This window comes from Salminus brasiliensis, chromosome 8 (assembly GCF_030463535.1).
Source record: "Salminus brasiliensis chromosome 8, fSalBra1.hap2, whole genome shotgun sequence".
NCBI classification, from domain to species: domain Eukaryota; kingdom Metazoa; phylum Chordata; class Actinopteri; order Characiformes; family Bryconidae; genus Salminus; species Salminus brasiliensis.
In genome coordinates, this window is record NC_132885.1 from 17,105,830 (window position 1) to 17,120,595 (window position 14,766).

At 42.7% G+C, this 14,766-nt stretch overlaps 2 protein-coding genes across 2 annotated transcripts in view; both read right to left on the reverse strand.

The window, feature by feature from the left end:
- Positions 1 to 1,801: 1,801 nt before the first annotated feature.
- On the reverse strand, positions 1,802 to 4,744 carry sp5a (Sp5 transcription factor a). Its single transcript, XM_072685123.1, has 2 exons — positions 4,457 to 4,744; positions 1,802 to 4,097 (listed from the first exon to the last, which is right to left on the reverse strand). The coding sequence occupies exons 1-2, from the start codon at positions 4,505 to 4,507 to the stop codon at positions 3,024 to 3,026; spliced, it is 1,125 nt and encodes a 374-aa protein (XP_072541224.1). The 5' UTR covers positions 4,508 to 4,744; the 3' UTR covers positions 1,802 to 3,023.
- A 2,235-nt stretch (positions 4,745 to 6,979) lies between these two features.
- The window catches only part of myo3b (myosin IIIB), a 103,568-nt gene continuing 95,781 nt past the window's right edge, over positions 6,980 to 14,766 (reverse strand). Inside the window, exon 37 of the transcript XR_011980020.1 lies at positions 6,980 to 7,356. The gene's annotated coding sequence lies outside the window, so the exon portion shown is untranslated. The remainder of the gene's footprint in view (positions 7,357 to 14,766) is intronic.

Here is a 14,766-nt window from a genome sequence, read left to right on the forward strand (position 1 = left end):
TTATTATTTGTTTGACTGGCCGGCTGCACTGATGGTGTCAATTAATAAAGACTATGCAGGAAAGCTTGAGAATGGACAGTGAAATAATATTGGGAATGTTTGGGAATTAAATAAGGGCCTGCCCTTGATATCTGAGACAAACTATCCTATTAACATTAACAAACAAAGCACTTGACAGTGCCAGACGCACACTGTAATAGAGTGTTTTAAATATATTAAAAACTGTTTTGAACTACAATAATTAGCAGTGGGAATTTCTCAACATATGTATATCTTTAATTAGTCTGGAAAACTAGCCCATGGAGCACTGAATAATTCATAATAATAACAAAAATGAGAATCAGACAAATTCTACAAGCACTAGGCTGGTGAAGCTCCCTACGTATGATCTGGTTGGTCTCATAGAACTTTCACGCGTTTGCTGTCAGAACTCAGGGAGTGTTTATGGTATTTGAAATGTGATCATGCTTCATGTATTTGGAATACAATGAACCGGCTACCACAGGCTATCCTCAGACTGGATTTTACACTGCAGGAACTCACACAGTGTGTTCTATTAGGCGATTGTTGGGAAAAGCAAAGAACTGAACACCTGTGAGACTATATAAGTAGCATGGACTGTCACTTACCATGGGGGGCGCTCTTGCAAGGCAAATTACTCTATTACTACAAAAGGGCTGCAATGTTTTCCTTCTTTTGACACCAATGATGCACAGATGCAGTTTCAAAGCCACAGTTTAAATGATCTGTTTTGTTGATTTTTACATTTTTATGTTAAAAACTCTTCTACAGTAAACGGATTTAAATATGACATTTCAGCACTTTTCTCTGATTTTAACATGTAAGCGAAACGTTAAATATACATGGCACATTTTATGTTTTATTTTCCTCAATATTGATATTGAACAAATAAATATGAACTGTGCTCTACATCGTGATGATGTGTGTTCTCTCGAGAAGACTTTTACAAACTTCACTTATTTTCATCAAGAAATTCAACAAAACACATAATTAAAAACTTCTGCACAGCTATAGCAAGGTAATGAGGTCACTATGGCAGATGATACAGTAATATTTATCCTCAGTGTTGCTTTATCGTCAATCATTTAGAATGTCACAATTTGGTGGTCCGGTATTGGCCTGTATATTGACAAAAGTTCTGTCTCAGTTCCACAAGTTTCTCTTCCTGTCAGACCTATCAGATTATGTGAAACACAAGCCACTGACGGATCACATTTTGTTTATTTAATAAACATTTGATAACTCAGCCTGTTTATAACTTTCATGAGATAGACTGATTCCTTAAAGAGTTACAAAAGTGAGACTTCATTTGTCAGTTGACTTTTGTTTTTGGTACTAAATTGACTGGACATTCGCTGTTTTCCTAGGTGCTTCTGTATCATATAGGCTTCAGCAGTGCAAAGTTTTAAGAAGTCAGCCTCTCAGAACTCTAAAAACTAAATGTTCCTAACTGGTTCCTTGGATGTACAATTCTGAGCAAAATCTAAATTCAGATAGAAACTTTACATCATGTGTTCTCAAAAGGAGTTTCTTTATCTTTGCAGTTCATTAAAGATGTACATTTCTACTCAGTATCTCTGTAATCTCATGGAATTTACTCATCATCCCACAGCACAAGCAGAAGTTACAAAACTGTGCTTATTTCGTGAGCAATATATCACAGTGTACTCTAAAAGAGAGTAGATATGTAGACAATTACTGATCATCTATTTGATCAGAATCTGTATTCATTTAGGGGACACACACTGTCAAGCGGCGCTGACAACATGCAGTCCTTGAATAGCTCTTTACATCACTGATACTTGGTCACAGTACTTGCAAATATGTTGTACTTTTTTAATTTAGCATAGAACCCAAACAAAACAAAATATCTGAAACTTTCTCAAAGGCATCTTCAACTTACTGTAGAAGTTACTCAAATAAAGAAAGAGAATAACTCACCTGACTTACAAGCTCATTTTAAACTCTTCCAGTAAACTCCAAGGAAAATTCAGTAAGTGGATGCACACTCTTAACAACTCATGTGCTAGAAAAGGTTCTCTGAGCAATGCTATAGATTTGCTATAGAAGACCATTTTTGGTTCTATGAAGAGCCATTATTGTAACATATATGAATGTGAGGAACCTTTAAAGATCCTTCATCAACTTCTTTGAACCTTTAAATATTCTTTACACTCTTCCTTTACAAAAATGGCATCACTCAAAGAACCTGTTGTAGCACCTTTCCCTTTAAGGGGATCAGATTTGATACATTTTCAAGAATATTTTAGCCCCAAAACTGACAGTTTTGTGGCACCTAAAGGCTGCAAGAGTTAAAAAGGCTGAAAGTTGGACATATCTACATTTCTTTTACCTAGGCTTTGAAGTCATCCTGTAAACTTATCCAAAAGTTCTGGTCTCAGCAACCAGAGAACCTAAAAACACAACAATTAAGAAACTTTGTTTCTCTAACATTTTAAGGAATACCAAAAGGGGATACCTTTCTAGCGGGGTTAAAGACACTTACTGTCCATGACGTCAACTTTTTAAGTGGATGAACAAGTTATATTCTTTATTTCCAACACAGCAATTGATTTATTTAACAGTTGGTTCTCAATAGCATGCTAAAACACCCCACAAGGAGCGAAAACTGACACTTTCCTTCAACAAAAGCTATTAAATATCTATTTACAAGAATGCGAGATCTTCCAGCGAAGACAGAGATCTTAACACAAGTTCAAAACTTGTTAGTGGTATGGGGCAGCACAGGGATGTGAAAGGTCCTTCAGAGTCCCTATGAGAACTGAAATTGACTTGAAAATCGTATTTACAAGTCCAAAAACCAAACCAAACAAAACTTCCAGGAGAGCGCGTCTCTTTGAGCCTTGGGAAGAAACCAATTCCTCAGTTCAATCAGAAAGTTCCACTCGACAGACTGCAGTGAGTCCTCTGCTCTGTCGCGTCTGCAGTGTATTGCACTAGTCTACGGTCTTCGTTGTGTTTTACTCTCTTTTGCCTAGTTTCTATACGTGTCTCGTGTCTTCCCGTTTGACGTGGTGCTCCGCGGGCTTTTCGTGAGGTTTGCCCTTCTTGTTCTGGTGCGTCTTGACGTGCTTGGCCAGGTGGTCGCTCCTCATGAACCTCTTGCAGCAGTCCGGACACACGAAGCGCTTCTCGCCGGTGTGTGTCCTAAGGTGCCTCTGCAGCTCGTCGGAGCGCGTAAAGCTCTTGCCGCAGAAGAGCCAGTTGCACACGAACGGCCTCTCGCCCGAGTGCCAGCGCAGGTGCGCCTTGAGGTGCGACGTCTTGCCGTAGACCTTGCCGCAGCCCGGGATGTGGCACACGTGCTGCTTCTTCTTGCCGGGCTCGTCGCCGCCCGAGCCGCTGGACGACTGGCAGTTGGGGCAGCGGCAGCGGCGGCAGCGGCGGGCCGTGGCCAGGGGCGACTTGGTGTGCAGCAGCGCGGCGATCTGGCTCTGGTACTGCGCGAAGTCCGTGTGTCCCAGCACCAGGCTCCTCTGCAGGGGGAAGCGGTGAGGCGCGAGCGACGACGGGTGGCTCACGGGGTTGCCCTGCTGGAGGCTCCACCACGGGATGTCCTCCCCGGTGTTGGGCGACAGCTGTCTCTGCTGCTGGTGCACCAGGCCCGAGTGTCCCGTCACGAAGCCCGGCATGGCAGGCGGGATCGGGGTCGGCGCCGCGTACGTGACGGCCGGGACGTAAGTGGGCGGGCAGGCGGACTGCATGGAGCACGGCAGCATCTTGACCGGCGAGAAGTCGTACGGGTACGTGGGGTCGGCCGGCGGGGTCAGTGGGAGCTCATGGTGCGACGCGTAGGAGCCCTGCAGGTGCGCCGAGAGCTGCGGTTTGGAGGATAGTCCGAACGAAGAGTTGCCGGACAGGGTGGACTGAGGGCTCGCCTCGTTACTCCATGGGTGGAAAATCCGCGACGGGGAGCCGAGCGTGGTGTCGTACGGGACCTGGAGGAAGTCCGCCGGGTTGGAGCCGTGGTGGTGGCCGATCCGGTTACACGTAGCTGCTAGCAGTGCCAGAGGGGAATGCTTGCTGTTTTCAGGCGAGGAGTTGGGTGTACGGTCCTGGATGGTCAAAAAGAAGCATTGTTGTCTTATTTTAAAGAGCTGTAAAGCAAGTCTGAGGACACAATAAATCTGAGGAGCAAGTTCTACCACCTTTCAGGAGCTCCTCATTCAATCAACCTTCACTTTAACTCAGGTTCGAAAACGATACCAGCCTATATCAGGGCATATCAACAAATGAACCACACTTTTTCTTTTCATATGGTTAAAAAAGAGCGCTCTCACAGCACGGTGATAACCCTGATCCCCACATGATCTTTAGCAAGGATCCACAAGATCAGACACTTTCTAAAAAAAAGGAAAGATAAAGAAAAGACGAAAAAGCACATTTCCAATAACGTTTAAAAGTTCGCACGAACCTGCAGAAACGCCTGGAGAGTGTCGTTCCTCAGCACAGCCACTGCTGCCATGGCCAACTTTCTCCTTCTCTCTTCTCCACAACAGTCTCAAACCAGAAGGTTTCAGAGCGCTGCTAAAAATGACAGGGAAAAAAAGCCTCTTCTCATGGAAAAGTGTAGCCCCGGCGCTTCCTCTCCTCAAGATATCCTTGGACTATCTGAGGACTGAAGGATCACTTCTTAGGATTTGATAAGGACTTTGGTGGGCCGCCAGCCAGTCAGGAGTAAGATTTATTACTTTGAAGTTTGCCGCTGCCCAATCATCAAAGAATAGCGGCTCTTTGAGAGGGGGAAGCAAATCCTTTGAATCCACAAAGCTCCTATGGTGTGTTTGTTGGTCTGGATAAAAGGGCTGATTATTAGGGGGGATGGGAAGGGTGGAGATAAAGGCGGGACAATTAATGAAGTAATCACTATGTGGGAAATGTATATACACAAATAATTGGATTTTCTTGATCAAAGACCCCTCGCCGCCTGGAGACCCCCGTATTGGATGCCGGAGTCACCCGATCCTCCTTTTTGTAATTAAGGATTTGTAGCGTGGTCCGTTGCGACAATGCCACCGTGTTATCTCGAGAGATCTCTTGGTACGGGCGTGTTGGATGGCTTCACGAGGGGAGGCGAAAGAGACGGGATAATGGGATTCAACACAAAGTTCATAATCATCCTGAACCCCCCCACCCCCTTTCCCCACCTCCTTTGTTCCTGCTGAAAACAACTAAAATATCTAAATCTGAGACACGTTCACATTGAAACCACTAGAGCTCCAGTTTGAAGCGCATTAAAGGAACTTGGGTAACTCTATAAAGTCCCTGACTGAAGTTCATTCCGTTTATGTTCGTTAGGATGTCTCACGTTTCTCACAATGGAGAGCACAGTTTACTCTGACAGCCCTGGGCCATCACTTATATAATACAATTAAACTAACATTTAATTAAAGTATGGAAGAGCCTCAACAGTTAGACAGTCCTCCTAATTGGGACTTATACAAAACAAATGACAAATGCTTCCTCAGTAGTTTCGTTGTGAAGTGATTAAGGTGTCATCGTTGACTAACTTGGCTAATTAAAGGTGTGGAAGTGACTAAAGCAGGATGATGGCTTATTCTGCTGTTTGCCGGATACTTGAGCCGCTGGGAGATTGTGCGAAGGAGGGAGGAGTTCCCATCTTTAGGAAAGTGGAAACACTTTTCAATCCCCTCCCGCCTTCCCGCCCTCCTGCCTAAAGCTCCTCAAGACTTTATCAGTGGAACCTCAGTGACCTTTACACACCTCAGCCTGGCAGCCCTAATTTGTTTACTAATATGCTACACTGGCAAATCAGAAGTGAGCAGAACTCCAGGCAGAGTGGTGAGGTAAAAACACTGATTGTAAATTTCATCACGTAGGCTTGTGTAAGGATCAGCGACTGAAGCAATTAGAAACAGTGCACGTTTTCAGAACCGCCACTGTCCCCCGAAAGTTTGCAGTTGCTGATTTTGAAGTGGATCGGTTGCTTTGAAGGGATTAGCACTCCTAGTCCTCTCCCACGGCTCTGCACACACAGTCATGGGGCAAAGGGGGTTCCCGCTGGGCCCAAAGGCTATCTCTGTTTTCCTGCAACCCACAGAGGATTGTCACGGATGCCCAACATTTCAATTTAGCAATTCTCGTTTCCCCCCACTTCACCTTTAACAATGTAAGTCACTTTAACGTCAGCTGTGAGAAGGCTGTACTTAACTCCTCGGGTGCAACTGTGCAGTAACCATTAGCCATGATTTAAATGTCAGAATGAATTAGTCCTAAAAGCTTCTGTATATTTACCATTTGGCCACCCATAGGAGCTCTGTAATACTTAATAATCTATTAGAGCCTATATACAGTCTGTTATCCCTGGAAATTAGAGCCACATTTTCCCAAAAGCATCTGCAGTGTTTAAACCACACCTGGCAGAGTGCCATGCTCGCTTGACCACTAAATAATAAGTGTTAATTTAAAGTGTTTTATCAGGTCATAACACTGACCATTCATTAGTAAACATCTTGAACAACTTTAACTTTACAGTTGATGAAAAAGTGTTAAATATGTTAAATAGGACAGTATAACTGGCAACTTTAGACATGCATCAGTTACCTTACCCTCCTCCAACCCAAACACACACATTCTCACTCTTGTCCACAACATATAAAACATCAGTGTTCACTTATTACTTCAACAAACTTTCCCATCTTCTGCTGAGCTCCACTGGTCTGTAGGAAATGCTTAAGTAATGTGCGACAATTCAAACTTCAAATGCAGGCCATTTAGAGACCTCTAGTTCTCAGATTTCCCCTTTTAATGTGATTAAAAAGCTTGCCTTCCCAGGTGTGTTAAAATCTTTTCAGTGTCATCATGCTGAAACCCAGCAAAGAAACTCTCATATACAGACAGAAAACATACAGCAGTGAGTCTACAAATCCAATAAAATCCAGTTAGATTAGTTTTAAATTTATTTATACACCACTTTTTACAATTAGAATGTCCCGAAGCAGCTTTACAGAGATCTGGGTCAGAGGAAGCCAATGTAGCAATCACAAAAAATCTGTAACAATCTCAAAAACTAAAAAACTAAAGCAAAACATAAGAGAACACATAACCTGGTGCACAGAATCCTCCTTTTACAACAAAAAAGAGATTCTTCTCAATATTAGAAGTGTAAAGGTCAGCCATTCATATTCAATTAATCACAGACAAAAATCTAAGTCAGAAAATAAAATAACACCTTTATTAGCATCATTATTTATACTAAACATCATAATAATAAATTATAAATATATAAAATGCAATGCCCCAATCGCTGACTGTAATAAACACATTCATTGCTTGGGAACTGAAGAAGGCAATCTGTGAGCGAGACAGCAAGAGAGCAAAAGAGCAGGGAAAAGAGAGGGATTGATTCATCATGATGAGAAATGATCAATGCAACTGTCTTTATTTAAATCACACAAAAATGCATTTAGAACCTTTAAAGTTGTCCCTTAGAACTTCTTAGCTAGAACTTAGCATTACTTTAACCTAGCATTATTTTAAAATCACTGACATTTTCAGCACTTTATTCTCAGCCTCTCTCTTCGACAGGTCAAAGTGAATAAATTGTCTAACTTTTCATGTTCTCTGGACAGACTGCAGAAGAAGAAGAAAGAGGAAAAAAAATTGGTTCCACATCTGTCTCCCACACAAGAAAGGGGAGCACGGGAACGAGAGAGACGGAGCAGGAAAGATAGAAAGAGAGAGAGAAATGAGAGAAGAGAGAGAAATGCTCGGGGCTACCGGGTACTTGAGCCGCTGTAATGGTGTCTCGTATGAGAAAACATCTGTGAATTTCCTCAGTGATCTACAACAAAGTCTAACTCAGAGCAGTCACTCAGCGAGCCTTTGAAGTCCCTGCCTGACAGAAAGCTGCCATTGTACTCAGCCTCCAATGCGCTGCAGCCCAACTCCGCACTCCCCAGCCTCTAACATTTTCCCCTGAAATCTGATACGGCCGCCTCTCTTCGTGCTGCCAGGCAAAAAGCAAAGGCTGCATGTTTAAAGGCCGAGCCCGGGCGGTGCGCAGACAGGCCGGGGGTCACGAGAGGAGGGAGAGGTCAACATCCAAACAGCAGCCCCAGCTCTGTGTGTGGCAACTTGGCCGTGGGCTGCTGGGGGGCTGTCAGCGTGGGGTAATTGCTGGGGTCACGTTCTGCGTTTTCCTCAGGTTGATCAGTTTCAGTTACACGAAACGGGGACACAATGTGGAGCTCTCAAACCTCTGTGCATTTTATTTTTAGAATATTTATATTTAAAGGCTGGTGGTGATTGGGATGTTTGGCCTTGGGAAAAGTGAGACCCCCTTTGTTTCTGAATTAATCAAATGTTTCTTTTGGAATTCAGAGTTGCTTCTAATTACCATTCACATTTTACACACATAAAAAAACAGCTCTGTTCAAGGTCTCCTTAATTCACTATTCATACAAAACTATAGTCAACTGTTTTCTTTCATATGAAAATTGCAATTACTGGGTAATATACTAATTTCAGCTTAAAACGAACTGCACAAAAAAAGAGTCTTAGCAAACCCACATAGCAAATATGAAAGAATGAATATGCCATCTGTACCATAAAGTACAGATGGCATATCAGTATTGATGGGTATTGGCCTGATAGAATCAGAAAATGTTGAACAGAAAATGTGATAGGATAAGGAATTAATGAGATCCTGACGTAACATATCTATCCTGAGATATCACACACTTACACAGTCATGTCTGGTTGTTAGCTGTACGTTTCCTCTTCAGGAAAGTGAATTTTGAGCACAGTCTTAAGTGCTGTTTTACAGTTTGTTTGTTTTTTATACTCATTTAAATATTAGTAGTTGGGGGAAAAAAGAACAGTTTAAGTAACAGTCAGTACTCAAGGTTTCAATATTGGTATCGATATCAGAAATAAAAGTGGTATTGTGTCACCTCTGCTAAATAACCATGCTTCGACACAAAGCTCTTTTCAATAAGGGGTATAATGTTACTCCTTTGTAACATTATACCCCTTAGATCCAACCACCCCATTGCTTTACTAACCACATATTCAGATAAAGAAATCCTGGACTCATTATTTACAACTACTATACACTTTATTAATACAAAACTATGGTAAACTGCTTTCCTTTATAATGAAAAAAAAATTACAAGGTGATATTGTAATTTTAACCCAAAACGAACAGCACAACTAAGTGGTATAGCAAACCCACATAGCAAATATGAAGGAAAAGCAAAGAAACCCACACTTAAGTAAAGTACAAATAGCATATTAACATCAAGGGGTATTGGGAAAATATCAGCAAAAATGATGGATTAAATATTGGAGGGGGGGAAGGAAGAAATCTAGGCTGAACTAGCACACACTCACACTGTGATGTCTGGTTATTAGCTGTATATTCCGTCCTTTTAGACTCCTCTTAAGTGAAGTTTTAATATCGGAAAAGAAAAAGTGGTATTTTTGCCACAACGTGTCACAATGTTCTTTTAAAAAGATTACTTTGTAACATTACCCAAAGTAGCTCCAACCTACCCCAAGCCTTTACTAACTTGTTAAATATTCAGATTAAGGTTTTAGGATGATTTTAACCCTCTGAATCTTGGACCCAACATTTACCAACTACTATAGATTATTATGCAACTAGTACTAAACTAACACACAAGTTTTGTAGTTCTGAAAGAGAGAGAGATAAGGCTGTAAATGCAGGCCGTCAGGTCTTAAGGGTTTATCCTACTTATTAGTACTTTCCTATTCTGACAAGAAGTATTTTTTATTCTCATAGAGACTTTGGAAGGTGACCTTCACACAAAAACACCACATAATGTAGCAGATAAAGTTTTACTAATCAGTGTGAGTCATCAACTCTTGAGTACTACGAGCCCTGAGAGAAGGTGCAGTGTTGAGCCTCATACAGCAGTTCCGCAGGACAGAAAGAGAGGTGAATCTGCAAAGAGTGGAGCTGCACGTGTAGCTGGAGGAGTTTCTCTCGGCTGCTCCTCCTGACTGTGAGGGACAGATTTGTGGCTTTGCCTCCTGAATCTAAGCGGGGCCTGTGCCGTCCTCGCCGCGCGCTCCCACCCCACATTTACTCAGTGGCAGCTGCTCGCTCCATCTGGGAGGGCTTCAGCAAGGCCAAACAAAACAGGTTACACCTTCGGCCATGCCAAGTCCTGTAGCCTTCTTCGGTCCGTACAAACAACAGGGGCTAATCGCAATTTCACGCTCTGATTTTCTCCAGAGCTCCCTCCAACCCCCGCAGGCACAGCAACGTTAAATAAGCTCATTTTCAGAGGAGACGGGGTACAGGCTCACCCATATGGTCACACGGACTGGTACAGTACAAAGTGCTGCTCCACTTCAACCTGAAGACCAGCAAGGAGCCCAGAACTTCTACTACATTTATACTTCACATCTGAACATCTGAAGCAGTTCAGCCAACCTCACCCTGTCCTGTGCGGCAGCATCGACGTTCGTAATCACTCAGCTATTCCTTAAGAGAAGTGAAGTAGCTTTTGGGGCATAGCCCACACAAACTCTTCAGGGATCTTACTTCTTATCCCTTTTTGTATTCACTCAGTGGTCATGCAAATGCGGGTAATTCAGTGGCACATAGAAAGCCCTCAACAAATTGCAGGTGTTAGGAAGCCGAAACAAAGGCCACTACAACCCCTAATGGCATCTCCCATCATTAGCAACTCTTTGATGTGCATACTCCACACTCTCTTTTATCTCCTTCCCCTTCTCTCTCTCTTTCTCTCTTCATTAATGCAGTCTATAGGGAGAGTACTTTGACACAGAGGCCCCCGTACCGCACATCTGACATCTGTTTGGCTGTTACGCCTGTCCCTCACTCGGGTGTCAATCACCACGTGAGGTTAAGAGCATCACTGCATTAATCTGTTGATATCCGAAACTACCTGTTCATTCAGCTCCTCAAGACTGGCAGCAAGGACGCACCGCGAGAACAACTCGCACACAGCGAGTGCCTTAATTCGGAGCTTTATCGTACCACTGCGATTATGCTGCATAGTGCTTGTATGGAGCTTTTGTAGAAAACGCTTAACAGCAACTCCACGCATGTATATGCACGCATGTGTGTGTGTATGCGTGCACGTGAGTGTGTGTGCGCGTATCAATAGCAGGTTACCTGCTTTACATCTCAGCAGGTCTGAAAGAGAAGCTTTAGAAACACTGCTATTCAAACTCTCTCTTTGAACTCTGGAGGATATAGAGGCAGGACAATGCAAGTCTATTTGTGTTCATCCTTTGAAGTCTGCCCTCACTATTAATATGAGACAGAGTATCCTGTCTGACAATAAATACTTTTCTACCTTCCACTGAAGGATTATGCCTCTGAAATATCTGAAAGGTGGCGCGCTGCTTTTGGTGAAGTGGAGAAAAAGGGAAGAGACAGTGTTTAGAACAAACAGTTAAAAAAATGGAAGGAATAACTTTAGGGGTGCGCACAACATGAACCACATTAAAAGAGTCTGTCTGCAGCTCCAGATGCGCGCAGCTCTTTAATGAGAAGAAAACAAAGGGCAATCATGCTTTTATGTGGAGGTATTAAAGAAAGCAGGTGCAAGACCTACTCAGCTTACTTGGCTTTGGCCTTCAGTGCAACATCTAGGCCTGTTATTGCTCTACAGCCCTGTTTGGATTGGATGGGTTTATCGGGGGGGGGGGGGGGGGTAACAGGTCCGTAACAAAGAAAATTCACATCTCCATAGTGATAAAACTATAATGATACCACAGGATGAGTGCATTTATAGCCTGAAGATGTGAGCTGCATCTTGTTGTCACATGATCATATTCACGTTCCAGCAAAAATGTAATTTTATTTTCTCTATGTAAGTGTTCTGTTTTGCAATTCAGAAAGTGTTTAATATGCACTGGAGACAGGAGGCAGGTAGCAGCAGCCAAAAACCCTTTTCTTCCAACAAGAGGTGACATCTACCTGAAAAATCTGAGCATTGTTTGAATGGGACTTAGATAGGGAGTCCAAGTGGTTCAGTAGATTGAGGCTACTTTGATCCGGTTCAAACCCTGGGTCATTTTGCTTGCCATCAGTAGCCAGAGCCGAAAAGAGCACAATTAGCTTATCCAGGTGGGTAAATGGCTCTCTATCTCCACACATCACTGCAGTGTGATGCTGGCCGACACAAGTGTCTGCTAGCCAATGCCTCAGAGTTGTGTACCCAGCGCTTTCCTCTGAGCATGTCAAAGGAGGCATGCATCAGTCCTCACCCTCAGTGTTGGAAGCATTACATGTGATAGTGGGAGAATACTAGGTTGGGTAGTTGGGTAATTATTCTAAAACTGTGGAGAAAAATGAAAAAAAAATTTCAATTTTAAAAATTTCATAAAGGATGATTTACCCCACGACCCTGTGCAAATTTAATCCTGTCTGAATATTGCTTATGACGACTTCTTGTTAGAAACAAGGAGACCTTGCCTGACAATGGAAATGTAGTTTTGAAACAGCTTGGTGCATAAAGTGATCCAATGTTCTACTTTATAAGTTAGTTAAATTGGTGTCATACTCAACTAATTTGCAAGTCTCAGACTGCTTTTCTAGGGTAGTGGTTACCCACGACCCATGGCAAGAAGAGGGAGCAAATTAGCAAAGGAAAAATTCCACCAAGGCACGACACTTCAACGGTTGAGACAAAAAAATTTGAAAGCCTTTTCCAAATTGATTTCCATGCTAAAGCAGGGCCAAAATAATCTGGGGAGCAAGATCTCTGTTAACGGATTCTGTGTAGTATAAAGAGACACTCACGGCTGTTGGGTTGACCTATTTCAGACGGAGGGGTTCTAAGGGATGCGATATAATGCACAAGGAATATTCTAATTACCTCTCGATCCAGAGAGACCAGAACAACACTGGACACAGGAGCAATTATAATTGGGACTTCAGAAGTAGACACGAGCTGAAGCTCACACACAGGGTACCATACCCGCTATGTTACTAGAACCACTACACTGTAGTGCAATTAATTCAGGGTCCAAAAGGTTTGATCTGGAATCTTGAAATGATATTTAAACATTAGGACCTGAGACGCAAAGGAGAAGCTAATTAGCGCTGTCACTACTAGTTCTACACAAATGGCAGCTGGTCACTCTATGGCAAGCAAATGATTGAACCAAACCAGTAGCACACTGGCATGACATTAAGGTCAAGTTTACTGCACCATTAACATAAGGCAACATGAGATCTGGACAAATTTTTAGATTTATAGCACTTATAAACTTTTATAGCTCCAAAGAGATTTCACTTTTAAACTGTAGATCTGGCAAACCTTTCTATGAAGGAGAATAGCAGAGCAAGAGAGAGAGAGAGAGAGAGAAGGAGGGAGAGAGAATGCGGGTGCATAAGCGCACTCTCAGTCCCATCACCCTTCCTACAAAGATCAAAATCTTTGCCTGGGCCCTGGGGTGTCAACAAAAGGAGATGAAGTAAATGATATGCAAATTGAAAAAACAGCGCCACAAATCTACATGCCAACACAGCTTTGCCCTACACATCTGAGCAGGAAAAAACACATGTTTCTGCTGATTTTTCACAGAACACTTTCTTTTTTCCCCTCCCTCCTCACTTCCACCACAGCAGCGTTTCATCAGTGGAGGTGTCTGGATACGGACGGCGGAGGAGGAAGTTTTCGGATCGTTTCTAAGACGCACCGCGATCATAACAGTCTTATCTCTGCTTAGGAGCTGTCTCTGTGTTTCTCTCTCTCTCTCTCTCTGAGAGGGGGATCAAGAGAGAAGAAGCTGGTTATCTGACTCCTCAAGGAGGCCTCGATTTAATGATTTTATCGTTATTAGTTTGATAAGCTACATTTAATGAAAGAAGGATATCAGAAATCTAAATTACAGAATAGACATTGTAAGCCTTCCTCAACTTTCGAAGTGGATAGGAGGCTTTGAAATGGAGATATGGGCCGACTCGATAAGGGCACACACACACAGCCCCAGAGGGAAGCATGGGAGGTCCTCTCACTGTGAACCTCCTGCTTTCTGCTCTACATTCACCGCTTCTCACTGCTATGGTCATTATGTCTGGCCCATATGGCCCAAAAGAAGTAACCTTACTGTTAAAATGACCACAAAAATGTCTGAGCTTCTGCTAAAGCAAAACCAGGAGAAAGGCAGAAGAAATGCTTATTTCACGTATTGGCATTGATTACACAAATGCTGAATATGTGCAAATCTTAAAATAAATAGCTATATATACTGAATACTGTCACTGTCACACAAAAAAACTTCTATCCAAAGTGTCAACTTTACAGAAGAAGGAAAAACATCATCCTTCAGTGGAAGTCAATGTAAAAATTGGGTGGTGTAACGAATCACAAAACAAAACTTGTTTGTTTGTTCGTCTGTACTGGCGACTTTTTTTGACACGACTTGTTTGTTAGCTTGTATTAGTGACTTATTTTGAAACAGCTTGTTTATTTGTATAAGTAACTTCATTTTGACATGACTAGTTATGTGTAGACCCCCCCCACACTCAGCCCGTATCCATATGAGACTCCCACTCCTCACACTAATAGAACTCTGCTCTCCACTCACACAACAGAGTGATGTCGCTGCAGATGTTTGCCTGTGCTCGACGTGTTGATTTATGGCTCTCGTGACACAATGTCTACAAACTTTAATGGTTTTATCCACACACTCCGTTCATGTGACACACAGCTGCTCAATCTGTGTTTTCACAGATTTCACAGGGAATTACTA

Bases quoted from the DNA above. Each gene is read 5' to 3' on its own strand.
- sp5a (XM_072685123.1), bottom strand. From the start codon at position 4,507: ATGGCAGCAGTGGCTGTGCTGAGGAACGACACTCTCCAGGCGTTTCTG. The intron at 4,098-4,456 runs GTTCGTGCGAAC...TTGACCATCCAG, and splicing joins CTCTCCAGGCGTTTCTGCAG to GACCGTACACCCAACTCCTC.